At 44.6% G+C, this 19,617-nt stretch overlaps 5 protein-coding genes across 5 annotated transcripts; 3 read left to right on the top strand and 2 right to left on the bottom strand.

Moving 5' to 3' along the window:
* Nucleotides 1-906: 906 nt before the first annotated feature.
* On the top strand, nucleotides 907-3,725 carry IL334_002616 (uncharacterized protein; the record flags this gene model as incomplete). Its single annotated transcript, XM_062934360.1, has 9 exons — nucleotides 907-909; nucleotides 969-1,061; nucleotides 1,127-1,229; nucleotides 1,293-1,431; nucleotides 1,503-1,589; nucleotides 1,666-1,935; nucleotides 1,994-2,538; nucleotides 2,594-3,013; nucleotides 3,079-3,725. 9 exons carry the CDS (start codon nucleotides 907-909, stop codon nucleotides 3,723-3,725), a joined length of 2,307 nt encoding a protein of 768 aa, XP_062790411.1.
* Nucleotides 3,726-3,983: 258 nt separating this feature from the next.
* Nucleotides 3,984-9,149, bottom strand: IL334_002615 (uncharacterized protein; the record flags this gene model as incomplete). The annotated part of the gene is made up of 30 exons (XM_062934359.1): nucleotides 3,984-4,276; nucleotides 4,329-4,383; nucleotides 4,430-4,544; nucleotides 4,599-4,616; nucleotides 4,670-4,775; nucleotides 4,829-4,839; nucleotides 4,902-4,984; nucleotides 5,038-5,063; nucleotides 5,114-5,210; nucleotides 5,275-5,506; nucleotides 5,562-5,606; nucleotides 5,658-5,722; nucleotides 5,775-5,876; nucleotides 5,933-6,178; nucleotides 6,234-6,366; nucleotides 6,420-6,485; nucleotides 6,533-6,542; nucleotides 6,593-6,645; nucleotides 6,701-6,750; nucleotides 6,793-6,839; nucleotides 6,892-6,972; nucleotides 7,025-7,284; nucleotides 7,339-7,465; nucleotides 7,529-7,731; nucleotides 7,778-7,903; nucleotides 7,966-8,031; nucleotides 8,081-8,131; nucleotides 8,191-8,206; nucleotides 8,256-9,064; nucleotides 9,118-9,149. 30 exons carry the CDS (start codon nucleotides 9,147-9,149, stop codon nucleotides 3,984-3,986), a joined length of 3,624 nt encoding a protein of 1,207 aa, XP_062790410.1.
* A 775-nt stretch (nucleotides 9,150-9,924) lies between these two features.
* IL334_002614 (uncharacterized protein) lies at nucleotides 9,925-12,939 on the top strand (the record flags this gene model as incomplete). The annotated part of the gene is made up of 7 exons (XM_062934358.1): nucleotides 9,925-10,801; nucleotides 10,880-10,986; nucleotides 11,041-11,182; nucleotides 11,237-11,456; nucleotides 11,522-12,008; nucleotides 12,083-12,147; nucleotides 12,207-12,939. 7 exons carry the CDS (start codon nucleotides 9,925-9,927, stop codon nucleotides 12,937-12,939), a joined length of 2,631 nt encoding a protein of 876 aa, XP_062790409.1.
* A 285-nt stretch (nucleotides 12,940-13,224) lies between these two features.
* IL334_002613 (uncharacterized protein) lies at nucleotides 13,225-14,163 on the bottom strand (the record flags this gene model as incomplete). The annotated part of the gene is made up of 1 exon (XM_062934357.1): nucleotides 13,225-14,163. One exon carries the CDS (start codon nucleotides 14,161-14,163, stop codon nucleotides 13,225-13,227), a length of 939 nt encoding a protein of 312 aa, XP_062790408.1.
* Nucleotides 14,164-14,552: 389 nt separating this feature from the next.
* Nucleotides 14,553-19,140, top strand: IL334_002612 (uncharacterized protein; the record flags this gene model as incomplete). Its single annotated transcript, XM_062934356.1, has 11 exons — nucleotides 14,553-14,700; nucleotides 14,758-14,916; nucleotides 14,990-15,251; nucleotides 15,307-15,852; nucleotides 15,908-16,463; nucleotides 16,523-16,747; nucleotides 16,800-17,037; nucleotides 17,098-17,592; nucleotides 17,667-18,051; nucleotides 18,104-18,712; nucleotides 18,798-19,140. The coding sequence occupies 11 exons, from the start codon at nucleotides 14,553-14,555 to the stop codon at nucleotides 19,138-19,140; spliced, it is 3,966 nt and encodes a 1,321-aa protein (XP_062790407.1).
* Nucleotides 19,141-19,617: the final 477 nt, after the last annotated feature.

The following is a 19,617-nucleotide window of genomic DNA, read 5'->3' as shown; positions in this document are numbered from 1 at the left end:
TATAAGTCTAAGTTTGTTCTATGATTAATAAGATTGAAGAAAATGATGAGTAAAAGACGAAATAATCTGCATACATTCCTCATCACTCTAAATATACATATTTTTTTCCTCCTTTGACTCACTTTTCGTTCTTGGAAGGCGGAAAATCGGTGAGATTCGGTCATAGCCCGCTTTCCCCCACCCCACTTGAATCAACAAGTGAATAATTATATCCAACCAAATATCGAGCCTTGCTTCAGATGCTTCGACCGATTCATCCGAAACAGCTTTTGACCAGTCATATCTTGACATTCTATTCAGGGTTCCCCGTCGACTACGGCGTTTACGGCTCACGATAAGGAAATCAACGGTGATTGGTTGTTCTCTATTTCTGACCAGGAACTCCGGCGAATCTCCTGGGAAGCGATACCTAGAAAAAGGCCGTTCGCTTAAATCGGCTGAACATATAGTGCAGACCCCTAATCATTTATAATGGTTACAAAATTCGCGATTGCATCAAAGGTTCCGGTTTTATCGTATAGTGGTTAGTACACTTGGTTTTGAACAGCTACGTTCGAAATCTCCTTCCTTGAAGCGTGAAAACGTTCCAAGTAACCTGGGTTCGAATCCCAGTAAGACCTTTAGTTTTTGCTGTTTTTTTTGGCTGCGTCCAAACGTAATCATTTACCGGCGTAACCTCACAAATAAGAAATTTGATGAGACGTTTTTGCTTTTTATAGATAGTCGGCGGAGATTGCGAGGGACTCCACTGAATTAGGTGGAACCCGCCGATACATGACATCTCTCCACTTTTTTTGGATTTGTGCAAAATCTTGAATAAGTTTGAACAGTCCATCGATCAGCGAAGCAGCATCTCTTCAGGAAGTGTCATTTCCTAAAATACAGACTATACAATATTAGCGCAAAATGGTCAGTCGTCAGCTGATCAAGTCGAATGGGCTGCTAGCTTACAACTTCCCTGCACGTAGCCACCTCGAACAAAAGCTCAAGGGTCAGGTTTGGGTAAAGCCCTGATCAATCGGAAGGCTAAGGAAGCTGTTGCTCCCAAAGAATCTCAACTGGTGAGTCCCAGATCCCAGCTGCCATGCAGCCACAGAATACGACAAGCTCATGTCTTATCATACAGTATACACTAGACGAGTCGAATCCACTTGCGTCTATTACACACGAGAGAGATCTAGATGAGTTTCTGGCAAATGCCGCTCTGGCGGATCATGATTTCACCACTGGTAGGGCTCACTGTCATTGCATTCTTGGATAATGTGAGCTGATAGCGCTGTAATCTCATTTAGAGAGATCGAAGATGAGGATCATAAGTGCGCCTAATATGCCTGCACCGGAAACGAATCCCTATCTACTTTCCGCTCAAGAAGAGAAAGAAGTCATCAAGAAGAAGAGAGATATGGCATCGGACTTGAAGGTCCCCAGGAGGTGTGGCTCTTCCTTATTGCTATATTGATGATCTTTATAGTGAGCTAACCTCATCTGCCATCCTTTAACAGGCCAGCGTGGACAAGGAAGATGACTAGATTGGAATTGGAGAAACAAGAGAGAGATGCGTTCTTAGACTGGAGAAGGGATTTAGCACAGTATGTTCACATTTTCACATCTCACCTATATAATGTTGAGATGGTGGGCTGAGATTTTTTGACTTATCCTCGACAGACTTGCCGAAAAGTCAAGTTTACTGATGACACCTTTCGAGAGGAATATTCAATTATGGAGGCAACTTTGGCGTGTACTGGAAAGATCCCATTTGATAGTACAAATTGTAGATGCCCGAAATCCATTAGGTTTCAGATGTGCGGATTTAGAAGATTACGTCCAAGAGATTGGAAGTGATGAGACTGATGAAGAGATTACTGTGCCAGGAAAGGGGAAAAGAAGGAGTTTGTTGTTGATCAATAAAGCAGATTTATTGACTTATGATCAGAGGTGAGTACCATTATTCGTCGGATTGAAATCATTTGGCTGATATAGTGAGCTTCAACAGGTGTCAATGGGCAGAACACTTTGAAAAACAAAATATATCATACGCTTTCTTCTCTGCTGCTAACGCAGCGGCGTTACAAGAACAAGCTGAGAAACAACGTCAACGACTAGCTGGCGAGATTCCTGTGGAAGATGATGATGCCAATTCTGATGAAGACAACGAGGAAAAAATTCAAGAGGAAGAAGAGGAACAAGCCGAGCTCGAGGAAGCAAATGAAATTCCTTCTGATGATGATGACGAAACCGAATCTGAGATAGACGAGGAAGAAGAATTGGCTGAACAAGTGAAAAAGACCAGGTTTGATGACGATTATGAAGAAGGTTGGTCGACGGAGGGTGAAGGCGAGGACGAAAACGACCAGTCGGATGGCGAAGTAGAAGAACAGCTTGCGCAAGGGGAGAGGGTATCTTTGGAGAAAGTAGTCCAGGAGATCGCGGCCAAGTACGGTGCTCCCCCGGAAGGTGAAGAAGAGAATATCAGAACAAGAGTGTTATCTGTCACAGAGCTTGAAGAATTGTTCATAAATTCTGCCCCTGATATTAAATGTGAGTAACACCTTTCTACGCATTCTTGATGCTTTTTCTGACAGCGATAATTCAGTGTTCGCTACGCCTCGTGATCCTGAACCCACCAAGCTCATGGTTGGTCTTGTCGGTTATCCCAATGTCGGTAAATCATCTACCATCAATGCGCTTCTGGGTGCAAAGAAGGTTTCTGTTTCAGCTACTCCAGGTAAAACGAAACATTTCCAAACTCTGGTGCTCTCCGATACCGTCACATTATGTGATTGTCCAGGTTTAGTCTTCCCACAATTCGCCAATACTCAAGCGGATATGGTGGTTGATGGTGTACTACCAATTGATCAAATGAGAGAATACTCAGCTCCCGCAGATTTGCTGTGTAAAAGAATACCCAGGGAGATTTTAGAGGGAACATACGGTATTAGGATTGATGTCAGAGATGTTGAAGATGGAGGGACAGGTCAAGTCGGTTGGGAAGAATTCCTGTCTACCTATGCGAGTGAGTGGGAATATTGGTTTCTTGTACTTGCTTGTGGGGTGTATAGCTCAACTTCATTCTCTTAGTCGCACGAGGTATGACCCGATCTTCGTTTGGTATGCCAGATACATCTCGAGCTGCACGTTATATACTTAAAGATTACGTCAATGCGAAATTGCTGTATGCCCATCCTCCACCTGGTATCGAATCCGATGATTTCATGGCATCATCTCGTGCTATAACGTTAGCTAAAATTGAAAAATCATATGAAAATGGTCGAAAACGTGCACCCGTCACCCATGTCTCCAAAAACGCAGACACATATGTCAAACCTGCTGGATCAGGATCAGGTCCTGGTCCTCAAGATAATACGACCGAAGAAGGTGAAGAGCAAAAAAGAGAAAAACAATTGACGACGAAGTCAATCAGGGCTAATGCAGCTTCTGCACCTATGAGATCAGGTAGAGAAAAAGCTCAAGCTTTAGATAATGTTTATTTTACTGAAGGTGGACCTCAACCTAGATTAGTCGTAAAGGGTAGAAACCAAATCAATGACGTTCCCGAAGGAGGACTTTCGTTCGCTCGATCAACAGTTTACCCACATCAAAGAATGTTGGGTCCTGATGGGATGCCAGTAGTAGGTCAATCGATGAAGGACTCGGGAGCAGGAATAGGTAAGAAACATTTCAAGAGGAAAGAAGGGAAAAAGAGATCTGGTAGAGGATATGATTAGAATGCGGCATCATCGATCTGTACTCATGTATCATACCTCATGCATTCAATCGCATTGTACATTTTCCAGCTTCAGTCTACCGCCTCCAAACCAGGCAACACAAGCCAATAGTGTTACACAAAAAAACAAGATGCATGATATGATACCATTATCGTAGGTAGAAATATTATGTTATACTATATGCAAGGTATGATCAAGACCGCGCGTAACTCGAATCATATACAATTGCCAGAAACTCAAAAAGGAAGACAAGTAAGTTTAACTTTTTGAAACCAATCTCAGGGCTCTATCTAGAGTCATAACATTCTTCAAAATCTCTTCTTTTTTCCTTCCTTGTACGTCAGAAATATCTTTCAGCATTTTCCCGGTCCTTCGAGATAGAGCGTTCAACAAGCGCAGTTGAGTCTCGTGTTTAAGGTAATCGGCTCTGAGTTGAGCTGTTTCAAGGACTGATTTTGGTAATCCAGCTAATCGAGCACACCATACTCCAAATGAAGCTTCTGCCAGACCTCGTGTAAGCTTGTAAAGGAATGTAATCTCGGCACTGCCATCTATCCACATATCCGTTAGCTGAACTCGGAATATGTAATTGAGGTGGCATACCAGGCAATTTGATTTCGTCGAAAGCCATATGCCAATTACTGATTTGATCTGGTTTCTGCGGGATGAAATGGTAAGTATGCAAGTAGTTGGACCAAACACACCTCTCTAGCCAATTGTTCCGCAACCATAGGGTAATGAGTAACAAACAGCGTGTTGCATCCCGTTCCAGCGACATGTGACAAGGTGGCATACGCGATAGCCACACCGTCATATGTGCTATGTAATGGTTGTCAGGTCTCAACTGCTGGAAGACATCCGGGAAAAGCATACCTAGTACCTCGACCAAGCCTGTGGTAAGCAATGTCAGCTAGTAGCATGTGACCTTTTTCTCGCTAACTCACTCATCAAGAACGACTAACGTCCTGGGTGTAATAGTGCGCAGGATATCGCTTGTCTCGGAAAGCTCGACCATAAATGTTGATTTACCACGACCAATTTCATCGGATGCTGAAACGACGTCAATACGCCGTGTCATCATACATCCATGCGAATCAACTTACCTCCCATTCGCCTGTAGTGAGCGAGTGAGAATGATGATTAGAACTTCCCTTAAATGGTTTGTCGATCACTCACGTCTGCACCGCATCGTGAACGCCCAAAGTCACCGAGGTAGCGGGTACGAACGAGCCAATCTGCGCCATACAGACGATGAGGGCCTGAGCGAGGCGTCAGCTCTTGCTCATCGAGGGCGGAGGATGGAAGCACTCACTACGGCACGGACACACGAACTTTTTCCTGTATCACACATGAGCAGTGTACGCATACCCGAAAGTTCTCTTACTTACCTGCCATATTGGGACCAGTGATGACTTTTGATGAACCATCCCGTTCCGAAAAGTCGATATCAAAAGGAACGTATGCATCATCTCTTAGCATCGCCACCTGAAAACGCGGTCTTGTTAGTGATTGTTCCTGCTGATGGATCTTTATTGGCCGATGCACGTACCATGGGATGTCTTCCAGCTCTGATCCTTAGTTCTGGGTCTTGCACAAATTTAGGCTTGCAATACCCGGATGCAGCAGCAACTTGAGCCAAAGACATGAGGCAGTCGATGACTGCTATTTGCTTCGAAACAATCACAAGTTCATGGTGATCAGAGATCTCCGATTGAAAAGACTTGAAGGCATCCTGAGCTGCCGCGTTCAAAGTCTCCTTATGTTGGTCTCGTTCCTTGTTACTGGTGGTAGGTAACCTGTCAGATGACAGATAGTATCATAAAAGAAGAAGCTCACATTCTCAAGATGTCTGGGGTGTGGTACCGATTAACCGACTTGGTGCTGTGATCAAAGTCAGGCTGATCGAGAAAACACCGGAATGAATGCACTTACGCGCTGACTTTGATCCATTTCGGAGGAACAGCCTTGACGTCTCTGACCGGGACTTCAAGGAGATACTGAAGCTGGGAGTGAGTTTTGGGGTTTTCACAATGACAGATTGTAGCTCACCTCGATACCAGCAACCGTCACATAACTCAAAGTGGGCCTTTTGAGTGTTCTTCTGACATCTTTGAGATGCTGGTCTAATTCACTTTCGCAAATGCTTATGCACTGTGTGCGATTGATTCAGCTGCCCAATTCTACCATCAATACTCGTCATGACTCACATCTTTTGCATCTTGGATGTCCGAAAATCTGTCGGGATCGTTCCACAAGTTTGATTCATCATTTTCCCTTGCAGCTTTTAGGTTGATAGATTCCAAAAACTGTTTGGACGTCTCAAGGATTGTAGGTAGTGTATTCAAAATACTGTTTAGAAGCGAAGATCTGAATATCTGTTCCTGAGTAGGTTTAAATTCGGAACCGATTCGAACGAGGGCGACGAGAATAGTTGCGAGTTCAGTCGGTGCTGCCTGTTGGACCGGTCAGCCGTCTGGGTGGGGCCTTTCATTGCGTACCGCAACTCACCTTGCCGTATTGAACTCTCGTCAAACCCTTCACTAAGTCAGGCATGCTCACTAGCAGACTCCTTAGCTTCTCCATGTGATAGGTATTGTTTTCCATTATTTCCTCGATCGCATCAGTCCGAGCACGAAGAGCGCTAAGAAGTTTTTCGTTCAGCTTGCTTAGTCAGCTTCGAGGAAAGGTACTCACGCTACATCCAGAAGTGGCCTTCCTATCCATTCCCGTAGGAGGCGACGACCCATACGGGTTTTACAGCTATTGAAGGTCAGGTCACTTCATCTGGGCTAAAGCAAACAACCTACTGATCCAATACTATAGCGAAGATTAGTGTTGGACATGGGACAAGAGTGAACAATGCTTACACCATAGTAGACTGCCGTAGATACCGCCGTCGTCTTGGTTTCGATAAATCTCCCTGCATATATGTTAGTAGTCTCCTTGGCTCACTTGCCCCATGGAAGTCCGCGTACAGGTTAACCAAGGTATTGCTTGACAACAGCATGTGCGCACGATTGATGAACTGTTGCTCGTTATCAGCGTGGTCTCAGGGTAGATTTCTTACTTTAGCGAAAGATGACCGATGTTTGAAAGCATTTTGCAATCCGAAAGCTGCATCAAGCATTTTTCAGTTTGTGCCAAGTCAGTGGTAGGAGTAACTCACTCTTCATATATCGGACGGCTATACTTAGCGCGACAACGACTTGTTTCGGGAAATCGACCAAAGCTAGTACAGCTTCCGCAGCTACATGGTAGGTTTCATGTCAACGCCCAAATGGTTGCGTACTACTACTCACAGTCGAGGCCTGCAGCAAGTTGCATATCGTCTTCTTGTACAGTTTTTGTTTCTCCCTGCAGATCATGCGAATCACCATTCTGTACCGCTCCATCAAGTTCGTCGTCGCTTAGTGTAAGATCTATTTGTTCGTCACGCTTCTCTCTGACTTTCTTCTTGTCCTTTTTGCCACTATAAAACCTGGTGAGGTAATCAAAAGCTTCATCGTATGAATGGATGTTTTCTATTCTTTCGATCCGGACGGTAATACTTGAACCAGTCCTACAACCAGATAATTAGCACAGAGGCGAGGAGTTTGGGATATTTTTGACCTACCTTGTGCCCCCAGCGAAATGGTTTAGTATCTTCTCGGTAGATTTGCTTAGTCCCGCCCGTGGCAGAAGTAGTTCTGCTGGTTGAAGGTGGGTTAAACGAGTCTCTAGCTCGCTTCGTACTTGCGAATCTAATCAGTAGAAAGAGATGAATCACTGCCAAGCTTTGAAAGATGGATGTTGGAATAACGTACCGTCAAATTCATCCCATACAACCTCTCCGGTGCCAGGAATGACGCTGACTAACGCTATTCTAACTCTCTCATCATATGCCATACCACCCATGCCCTGCTCCACAACAGCCACTAATGCATTAGTAGGTGGTGCCGTAGTACCGGGGAGTATTGGGTCGTCAAGAGAGGTCGAGGATGAAGGAAGAGACGGATCCTCAACATATCTGATCAAGTCAGACGTGCAGCAAATCAAAGGGCAATATGACTCACGTCGCCGCAGTAAAAAGATGAGTTAACTCCCTTGTAAAGGGAGCATTCCTGTTGTCTCCCACCTTCTTCAGGGCAGCTGTCTCTGTCTGGCTAATGACTCCAACTTTGTAGCCCAAAGATATCAACCTACGGGAGTTGTCAGCTTATAAAACAGATCTTGCTGACGAAAAGGTGGATTATAGACTGACTTCTTGACGTGAATATGCAGGCGATGTGTTGGAATAGAAGCCGTATAGAAGTTTCGGCTCGGGAATCTGTTCAGATGTCAGCATTCGAGGTTCATATTGAAGTTAAAAGACTCACGCAACGATCCCCAGCTCTTTAGCAGCAGCCTTGGCATCGTCTCCATGAAATCTGACGAGCCAAAAATCAAATCCGATGCCTACCAAATTCGAAATCCTGTATAGACTCACTTATACTTGTATCCAACTGCTCTCTTCTGTCAGTTTGTACGTCGGGATCAAGAAGAATTACTTACCTTCCATAAGTAAAAGAACATCCTGATTCTTCTCTTTGACCTCCATAAACTGCTTCTCTAGGGGTGTATAGGTTTGGCCACTTGGTCCTACTTCTTCCTTCTTTTTCCCCTTTCCTTTCACAGCGCTTTTCGCTTCCTTTGACTTTGATGCATACTTTGCCGCGAGTTTACTTCCCACACCCTCGGCAGCTTGTCTCCTCCCTGCTTCTTCGATCTCAGCCTGATCCGGTTCTTCCAACAGAGGAGTGTCCGCACCGGAGTCTACATCAGGTGTATCAATTCCGGCTGCTCGACGAACTTCAGCAGCAGCAGCTTCATCCAGAGCTAGCGATCTGCGACGACGAGTGATTCCACCAGCTAGAATACGAGCTTGCCAAGCCTCGTGACGGCGCAGTTGAACGTCCGTGCGCGGAGTTTGAGTTGAACTAGGTCCAGCTCCAGCTTCCAATGAAATGGTAAAGCCTTCAAAAGCATTGCCTGATTGTGACGATGGTAAGATACGGACTTTAGGTAGACGATATGTCTCCAGGGTAGCTGAAGTGGATATCGAAGTTGACCCAGGTGCTGCGCTAAGAGAAGGGGTCCTTGCAGGTGAAGGAATGTCAGGTTTGAGGAAGTAAACTGATGATGGCTGTGCGAGGGAGGATTTGATTACCGACGTTGTGGGACTGGGTAGCATTGGCAAGGTTTTAGCCTTCTTGGCAGGAGGCGAGTCTGTCAGATCGACGACTAAGTCATCGTCGCTGGCTTTCTTGCTCGGTGAAATACGAGGAGGAGATTTGCGTTTAAAGAATGAATGAAGCGATGGCCTTGCGAAAATACGCAATCAGTCATTGCGTTTTTCATCGTATATGAGACTCACTGAGCCTTGCCATCCTGAGCCCTCGGTGACATTGTCTTCTACGCGATATCAGCAATGATAACGATGCTCATTATCGTATCAACAACATAAAAGAAGCTCAAGCGATGATGATGGGTTTGATCCAGTCAACTTTCTCGAGGCGGAGGTTTTGAAGCACGCGGTGAGCACGCGCGTCTGGCATCGCAATACTCCCTTAATTTGCTTGTGATCTGCTCAAGCCGTGATGTCTAAAGACTTCACTTGAAAAGTATTAGTGACGATCAAGCACGCTGGAGTGAACTGACATCAGAGCGTTGTCTGAGATTGGGATCGGCGAAGCAGGAGATGACATAGGAATGAGCCTCTCAGTAAGATGTGAGGTATCAGTCACGACTGAGTTTGGCACTGAACAAAACATGGAGGATATCGGACCGGTTATATGGCGTGAATACCTTATCGTCTGCACTACTGTGCTATGATGAGCACTCAAAGTTCCTTACAATCTAGTGCAGCGAGGAAGGCCTTCTAGTGTTCTCTACGTCTTTGTCCGTCTATGCGACACCTCACGGAATCAAATCCCAACATTCCGGCACCGAAAGCACCGGGTGCCTGGCGGTCCGCCTTCTGGTAAAGATCGACCGGTGGTGTCAGTGTAAGTGTCAGATGATGCTGCATCAAAACATGTACTCCGGTGTCGTATGAACGATGCGAGTATTGAATGCCAAAAGACGAAGATCATTAAATAAGTCGATGCTATCTTGACCGTGTCTCTTGCGTACATCTATTTCAATATACTCAACAGTACATTGGTCCCCGCCGGTTTTCAGCATGCCAATCGTCGAACGCGAATTAGACGGGTTCACACTACCAACCTCCTCCCCCAAATCTGGGTCCTTGATCAAATCGTTCGAGCTTCGGACAGCTTCTGAGAAAGGCCGATTCAAGAACTTTGTGTATACATTATCCTTCCCACTTCCCAATGTTTACCGAATCCTCCTCATTGGTCCTGACAGACCAAGACCCCCTCACGACAATGTTGTGTTAGCCGATAAACCACTAGAATTCAAGCTTACTTCGTTGGACCAAGCTAAATGTTCAGCTACATTCGATTTCCCCACTTCTGGTTCCGATGAGCTTGATGGCTCAGGAAGGAAGAGAGAACTCGAACTGACGTGGAAAGAACACATCAGACTTTACGTGTATGAACATATTGGTAAAGAGAAAGTTCGAATACTTGGTGATTTACCTAATCGATCATATGCTTTAACGGAGAAAGGTATTATGCGACATTGGTGGATTGAAGCAGATAATTTGCATCTGGGATTAGGTGAAAAAGCAGCACCCTTGGATCTCTCAAATCGATCTTTCACAAATCACGGTTCAGATTCAGCTGCATATGACGCGTATAACACCGATCCTCTATACAAACATACTCCATATTTGATTTCGACTCCTAAGCCAACTAAAGAAGGTGAAGAGTTGGTTTCGACTTATGCGATTTATCATCCCACCAACTCAGGAGGTATTTGGGATGTAAGGAGATTACATGATGATCCTTGGGGATTCTTCAAGGCCTATACTCAGGATTACGGTGGATTGGAAGAATGGGTATTAGTTGGAAAAGGTGTTAAAGAGGTAGTAAGGACTTTTGCGGAGATCGTGGGAAAACCTAGACTCGTAGGCAGGGACTGGTTAGGTTATCTTGGTAGGTTTCCCGTGTTTCTGTTTCAGGACGGAACAGAGCCATGAAAGAAAGAATTTATTAATCTCGCTCGAAACGTAGCATCCGGAATGGGTTTAGGAGAAAGTGATCATCCTATTGCCCAAGAGCTACTCTCGACTTGGCCTGACTTGTGCAAAAAACACGATATCCCCTGTTCTGCCATGCATGTGAGTGTCACAGTCCTAGCTCATATCTTGTATCCTCAATTGACCTGATTCCAGCTGTCATCAGGATACACGGTAGACAAGACCAATGGTAATCGATACGTGTTTACGATGAACACCAAGCGATATCCCGACTTCAAGGGCATGGTTGCGCATTTCCACAAGACCGGAATCAAGGTAGTCCCCAACATCAAACCCTGTAAGTAACTTCTTTGTCACCTATGATGGGTTTTCCTTACGCTTGAGACACTAGATGCGCTCCAAACCCATCCTCACTATAAAAGACTAGAATCTGCCGATGCTCTGTTCCGTGATCCTGTCATCGATGAACCCGTCGTCACTAGAATCTGGTCTTCTGGAGTAGGAGATAACGAGAAGGGGAGCTGGGTTGACATGACAAGTGAAGAAGGACGGAAATGGTGGGCAGAGGGTGTTAAAAGTTTAATTGATCTAGGTTGTGATGGTATGTGGGAGTGAGTGTATCCTTTCGCTTGTTCTCTCCTGATTTGTTGACTGATGATGATGGTAACTTTCCCAGCGACAACAATGAGTTCTATTTGCATGATGATGAATTCGTCTCCCAAACATCCTTCCCTCATGAAATCTCTTCTCCCATTGAGGGCAAGGCGACTGTGGGATTATTAGGTCGAATGATCAATACCGAACTCATGAATTATGTTTCACACTCGACGTTGGAGAAGGTTCATCCCGATAGGAGAACATATGTTTTAACGCGATCTGGAAATGTTGGAACTTTCAAATACGCAAATTCAACTTGGTCAGGTGATAATTGGACTTCGTGGCACAATCTTCGAGGTTCACAAGCTATCCAACTCAATGCTGGAATGTCTTTAATGCAATCATACGGTTCAGATATTGGTGGTTTTGGAGGCCCGTTACCTTCTCCCGAGATGTTTGTCAGATGGGTGCAGTTAGGTGTTACCCATAGTAGATTCTGCATACATAGCTTCAAGCCTGACAAGGAGGATTCAAGCGGTGCCGCTCAAACAAACACTCCATGGATGGTGAGTAAAGTGCCAAAGTACACTTCGGTCTCAGTACCCGTGATCAGCGCTGATACATTCATCGTTATACATAGTACCCAGAGGTTCTTCCTATCATTCGTGAAACCATTAAATGGCGATACGAATATCTTCCTTTCTTGTAAGCTTTGTTTAGTCCGAGGGGAAAAAGGTATACTGATCTGTAGAACACAATTGCAGCAATCATTTGATGTGGCTTTCTCACAAAGAAGCCCTTCCTTCGACTGCTTGGTTGGGTTACGGACCTTTCGCTTCTGATCCTGTCTTATATACTCCAGAGATCTTGGAAGGTTTCGATGCTTGGTTGGGTATCGGATCGATCTTAGTTTGTCCAGCATTATTTGAGGGTCAGCTTACCCGAGAAGTATATTTCCCCAAAGGAGGTCAAGATGATGAGAGTTTGTATTTCGATCTTCATGCTCCATATGGAAGGTATAGAGCTGGGTCTAGGAAGACAATCGCAACTCCTTTAGAACACTTCGGTCTTTTCGCAAGGGAAGGTGCAGTCATTCCCGTTGGAAAGAACTACGCTACTGTAACTCAACAAGAAGGTCCTTCAAGAACCACTCCAGATGGCGTAGATGTTCAACTGGAAAATGAAGGCGGTTTGGTAGGGTTGGACGACTGGAGAGGAATAAGGATATTCCCTTCTACATCTGGAAAGACATTCGAAGGTCAGTGGGTGGAAGACGATGGTATCTCAGCTAAACCATCAAAAACAATTATTAAAATTGTATATACTGGAAAAGAAGATGAAGTAGAAGTAAAAGTTTCATTCGTTGAAAACGGATTCCAAACCCTATGGGGAAAGCAACTGGATGTTTTATTACCTGTTGGAGACGAAAGGAAGATCAAGGGCGCAAAAGAGGGTGTGAAGGATGGGAAGAAGATTTGGACTGTGTCAATCGCTTGACTCAATCCGGAGCGTGGATCGTGCCACATCATGTAGAACAAAGGAAAAGCACAGACGTGTCTGGTTAATTGTAGAATAAGAACAGAAGTTTGTGATTTTGGTACTATGCATTTGCGTGACAGACATGTATGAACACGACCAGTCATATGTATGAAACATTACGCCGACCCCATTCTGTTGTTTTGCGTAATCTTCTTACATCGCTAAACCAGGTGTTACCTCTACTCGGTGTCCTATCAAATATATCTCATCCCCTATGCACGACTTCTCCCTTTGATACCTTGCTTATCTCCTGTGGAAAGGTATTCTGAATCCACTGACCAAAGTCCTGGCGTATTCATGAGCGTTTTCGCCTCTCAGACTAGTTTTGAAGTAAACGTGGAAACCGTGTAATCTTGGATAAGCATCTGTGTTTGCTTCTATTTGAGGGAAGAAACTCATTGTCGTAGGTGAGAAACCGAAACTGACAACACCAGTTAGACTTGCAGGAGAGTTTTTGGGTGTTGACGAAGGAGGTAAAGGGATTCCAGGAAAATCTCTTAATCTAGGCAAAACGAAATCCACTAAAGATTGGATAAAATCGTACATTGCTTCACCTTTCAATTCCACTTTGACTGAGACTGGCATTCCAGCTCTTAATTTCCATGCAGCAGCAGATTTTTTAGCTACTATCACTTCTACTCCTGATGAACCTTTTCTACCTCCTCCATTAGGTGTTTCACCTGAAATAGCTCTCAAAGCCATTATGGCAGATAGCAAGGTTGATTTATTAGCTATGGCTTCTTTTACCATTGTATGGATGATAATTGATTCAAGCTTCGGCACTGATTCAGGTTCGATAGATGTGGTTTGTGTTCGTAGTGCTCTATTACCTCGCATTATAGGTGGTCGTGGTCTATTAGCTTCGTATGCGGTTTGAGGAGGTTGGATAGGTTCGGGTTTAGGTGGTTTTTGTGCTAATCGATGAGAATATGTCATGTACATCAAATCGGCCGCTAATGTGTTATTGTAGTGTTGGGAGTATCGAGAAGAATGAGTGGGTCCAACATGTATATCAGGAAGAACCCAATCGTCTTTGGGAAGAGGCGAAGTTTGAGTAGAAGTTTTGGAAGAAGAAGAAGAAGAAGAAGAGGCATATCGAGATGAACAAGGGATGATTGATCGTCTGATAACTGGTATGCGGGATGCCGATGAGGCAAGAGTCCGTATAGGCGTTGTCGACATGCTGAGCCGAGTAAGTACAACTGAGACTTCTGAGATGAGGACTATGGAACTACAGCTGAGGCACAAAGTTATATCAGCAGAAAGCGAAAAAGACGAGCGACAACTTTTTTGAGAAAGATATTATTTCCCAAATGTCATCGAGGAATCATTTAGATAGGCGCGACAGACGGTAACAGCTCACAAGCCTATTTCTCGGTTTGTTGCGAAGTACCCTCTCGTCGGGTCATTCTCGGCGCGCTCAGTGGCTTTTGGATGAATGCATACAGTGCATGTCAATATTCATACAGCAAAGAGACATTTTCAAAGCTAGACCTGGCTTTCAACATACATCTACACGTCATACACGTTGATAGCAACACCACTGGACCCTGTGAGAGGGGCCGTCAACCATGCCGTCTCCTCCGCTGTCAATAGTCCAGTCGCTTTCACCGCGAATAGCTGTCCTCACATCTCAAGATGTCATCCAGTCTTGCGAAGCGAATGGGTGTCGGGGACTCGAAGAGCTCTTGAGACCGTGGGAGGGCGGTGCGGAGAGAGGTGAGTAGATGGCCTTTCTTTTGACTATCAGAGGTTCAGATCTGATATTGGTCACAGTGTCCATATTATCGAGCACACTTACACCAACGATTCATCCTACATTTCCATTACGGTTCGTTTCCTTCGAATCGGTATATGTAAATCCGACATTATCAGCGCCCAATCCTGATATAACAGTAGACCTGATAAGTAGTTTCGTAGGGGCCAAGAAGCCAGGTAAGTAATGATGGCAATTCAAGAACTTTGTCGATGAGGGCAAGCTGATATCTCATGCATCCCTTCGATATAGAGGAAGAACAACATTATCCCCTCACTCGATCTCTTTTACTTTCTTCCAGACCGTTGGCAAGTCATGAAACGTTCAATCACCCAGTTGGGATCTTATATGCAGTTTCGACAGCAACCTTAGATCCGCTAGGGATGCTGAATAAGCTTCATACGCAGAGTACCGCTACAGCTGCTCAAAATGTCCCTTGGATGGATGGAAATACAGTGCTCAGATTTTACGTTGTAATACACGATATTAGTACAATGGGAGATGATATGGCAACGTGAGTCTGATATAAATGGTCATGTCAGTTTGTACTGACTTTCTGAGGATGGCAGGGCTCATGAGCTGTTGGCAAATGTCAAAAAGGCCTATGGACCACATTCTACTTTACTGGTAATCAACTCACAAATTGAGCATCGAGAACCACCAATGTCTCCAGACATATCTACACATTCATCAATACCGTTACCGAGACCATTTACACCCGAACAATCGAATCCTTCTGCCCTTTCTCAAGTATACGCATCAGCTCTTTCTTCCCTTACTCTTTCACCCATGGCAGCAGCTTCAGCTTCACTTGGCGAAACAGCAGTATCGAATACACCATTCTCACCTTCAAGACCTGTCAGAAGAAAGCTATATGGGTCGAAATTGAGTGCTGAAGATACCCAGAGGTTGGCGGCTTTAGTGAGGGAATTAGTGGGCCAGAGTCTGGTTCCTTGGATGGAAGCTAGAGTGAGAGAATGGAACGAGGTTTATCATGCCAATCGAAGAGGTATCACCGGTAGATTATTTGGAGCAGGAAGAAAGTTTTTCGGTAGTAGACCAAATAGTCCAGCTCCTGGAACATCCCCGACTGGTTATAATGCTGTCAAGGGGTAGTGAGTTCTTCATTTCTCGTCAATCACTTCGTCATATTAACGATTTTGAATGTAGTTACCCTATGTCAGCTGTGGAAGCCCTTTCTCGTCGTTTGGCTGATTTCGCGTTCATGCTTCGGGACTACAAGTTCGCTGGAGGAGTTTATGATTCTCTTCGTAAGGATTTTGCCCAAGATAGAGCTTGGAGATATGCAGCGGGAGCAACGGAAATGTACGGCTTATGCCAACTGCTGTCACACCCATTCTTTCTGCCTTCTTCTCCACCGACAATGAAACCTATCCCATTTACCAATCTTCAACACGTTGAGATTACATCATGGCTTGAACAAGCTGTCACTGCCTACCATCAACATGCTCCAGCGACTCACATTCAACTCGATGCGTTAAGAATCACGGTCCTCTACTATGAATGCTGGAAGATGATTGGAGAATGGAGAGCAGTAGGGGCTGCATTGGTCAAAGGTGCCGGAGAAGCTGATGAAGTTCCAAGTGCAGTAATGATCGAAGAAGCGGCTGCCGCAGATGTGAAAGGTGGGAAAAGTTCAAATGGAAAAAGAAGGAGGGCGTTCCATTTGGCTCTAGCTGCGAGAAGGTACGAGACTGCTGGTCTGGTAATTTTTTCCCTCTCTGTGGTCCTAGAAAGGATCCTGCTAAACTCAGCTTTCGATAGAAAACATATTCCCGTCGATGCCTTGAACGAGCTTCTCAACTGTACAGGATCTCGCCATGGACATCCGCTCAAGATCGAATCGAATATTCCCTTGGTAGACAAGCTTACACGCTTGGTGAAAGTGATGTGGCAGTTGAGCACTTTTTGAGGCTGTTGAGGAGGGAGGATACAGGTGTACCAGGATCTCAAGCTGGTCCACTGCAAGATATGGCGCAAGCGTACGAGGTGAGTGGACGCATTTCGATCAAGCTTATTAATTGCTGACACTAAGTTTCAGCAACTTGCTGCTCGTCCTGAGTTATTAGCGGAGTCATATGAGAAGCTCAAACTTCCAACGCCTGTGTTTGACTCGGAGAAAACCCGTATAATTCCTTCTTCAGAATCGTCTTATTCTGGTAAATCTAGGGAGAAATGGACTGAATTAGAAGGACAGGTGCTCAGCACCTGGGATAGAAAAGGAAAGAAACCCATGACTCTCTTACCTGATGCAAAAAGGATAGTCGTTGGCGAAGGTGGTGAGTAAAAGTTGCTTGCCTTAAAAAACTTCATTTGGCTGATCAAATCTGTTCACACAGAAACGTTTCAAGTCGAGCTTGTAGCTGTGAATCCACTGAATTCCCCTGTTGTCCTGACGGATATCACACTCACCATTGATCCTACCGAAGATATCACAGTTGAGACTATCTCCGAGATATCTCTTGAACCATATGAGACACGAGTGATCTCTCTCTCCGTAACACCTTCGTGGGCCTCGACCATACACTTATCAAACGTCACATTTTTGTTCCATCGCTTTTTCCCTTGTGTCCAAGCTCTCACTAAAAAGGGTAGGAGACTACATGGTACAAAAGCTCAGAGGCTCAATCCCACTTATGCAGAAGATACAAGTCTGACTGTTAATGTGACATCCTCGAGAGCGGGACTACATGTGGAATTAGAAGGCTTTCCGGATAGAGCTTATGCAGGTGAAGAAGTCGAAGGTAGAATCAGATTATTCAACAGAGGCAAGACGCAAGTTGAAAATGTGGGAATGATATGGAATCATGTTGGGCTGATAAGGCGTAAAGAAGGTTAGTCGAAATTCCCATTCTCGATGTTTGTTAACGCAGAAGAACCACTAAGTCAACATCCTGTGTTCATGTAGATACCAAGCATTCAGATACCCCTTTTAGTATACCAAACCTAATACAACCTAACACCGTAATGTCTATATATCAAGATAAAATCTCACCGGGAGAGGAACGCGAAATTCCGGTTATCATAACCCTCTCAAATCCTAGGATAATGGATATGCTCGGTTTGATTACATTCTCCAATCCTGGAGACGATCCACAAACATTCGCTACGACTGTTTCTTATCAGATAGAAAGTCTACCTATTATCAACGTTGAAGCTCAGGTCAGATTGTGTGAGAAGACACCTCTAGAATTCGCCATCATACTGGAAACAACGAATATGTCCAGTGAGATTCTGCAGATCGATGGAGTGAAGGGAGTTAGTCCAATTTGGGAAACGAATCCTGTCCAAAGGTGAATTTTAATCATGTTCATTATCGCAAATACTGACTTATTTACCGTGAAGTTTTGAGACCCTTTTTCCGAATCAGGTCCTACGCTCCATCATCCCTGTTAAGAAGGAGCTTTCGACCAAGACTGATTTATGTCAGTCCGCCACAATAGAAGCGCTGAGCAAGTTGGTTCAAGGACAACCTTTGGACGAGATCTCGGCTTCACTTGACTCCTCTACGTCCATTGCCGGACCCAGTATCTCAACGGATGATCTACCATCTTATCTCGCTGCAAGGCGTTCTCACCGTCTACAACAACTGACCAGCTCATTTCCTACAATTTCATCCATATCACTAGCAAAGCTTTTCCCTCTTATTGAGCCATTAGATCTAGACCTAGTAATCAAATACTCCATCTCCGACAGACAAGGTCAAATATTCATTCACTCCTTGCATCCTTCTCCTGCATTTTCACTAGTGGAAGAGATAAGGAAAACGATCAATATCGCTATAGCATCAGGAAATAAATCAACTCGAACAATGTACGAAGAAACATCAAGACTACGGCAAGTGCTCATGGACAGTGTACTAGATGGTGTATTAGCCAAAGAAGACGATCCTGTTCAAGTCAGAATCAGAGTGGGTGAAAGAGGGAAAGTAAAACACGACTTCAAGCAGAATGTGTAAGTGTCAATCTCACCTCCCTATTTGTGAAGGAAGAAGCAGAGCTGACGATAATCTGCTTGTTTGAATTTCTGTTGTTTATAGAGCTAAAAAACTTCCTGTCAATTTTGAAATATCGAATTCGTCACCTCTTCTCCCTGTAAGATGGATATTGAAACTACCCCGACCTTCCACAACGTCATTAGACAATACGTTATCTCCCGCACAGTACACAGGTTTGCTGACGAGAAAAGGGACTCTGAAAGCCGGTGAAAAGGAAGAGGTCATTGCGGACCTATGGATACATGAACCATGTTCTATAGACCTTGGAGGATGGGAATTGAGTACTGAGACTGGAGATGTTGTAGATGGACTGGATTGGGTAGTCAGGAACTCATGGAATAGAACAGGAGATGAGAAGATTTTGCATGTTGAAGATATTGCTTGATGTGTTTGTTGTATTCGGATGACCTACATGCATTATTTTTCACGACATATTACCTGTAAGATGAGCAGGGATGGGGGTCCACGTGTTAGGTCCATGACAAACGTGGGTGATCAACTCATTGCTTGGAACTTCATAGGCATCACAGCGGAAGGTAAAAGGACCTGATTCCGGAGGCTATGACTTCACGATTTGAGGATTGGAATTCCTGCTAGCAACTCTCTCTTCTCCTTCTCTTGCCCCTGGCCATACACGAGGTGGATGTGATGAATGGAATGAATCAAGCGCCACAAGCTGTTTATTGCCGCGTCAGGATCAAGCTGGAACCAACTACATATCACGTGATTGATATCACAAAGGTGTCTCCATATCGCCGTAATAAAGGAGATAACGCCGAATCACTGATTGATTTGCGCCTCGTACCTTTTTTGATTGACTGTTGTTTTGATCCATCATGTTTTTGCCACTCTTTGTTTTCGC

This window comes from Kwoniella shivajii, chromosome 3 (assembly GCF_035658355.1).
Source record: "Kwoniella shivajii chromosome 3, complete sequence".
In the NCBI taxonomy this organism is placed as follows: Eukaryota; Fungi; Basidiomycota; class Tremellomycetes; order Tremellales; family Cryptococcaceae; genus Kwoniella; species Kwoniella shivajii.
The sequence above is the reverse complement of the archived record's forward strand: the minus strand, read 5'-3'. Positions and strand labels throughout refer to the sequence as shown.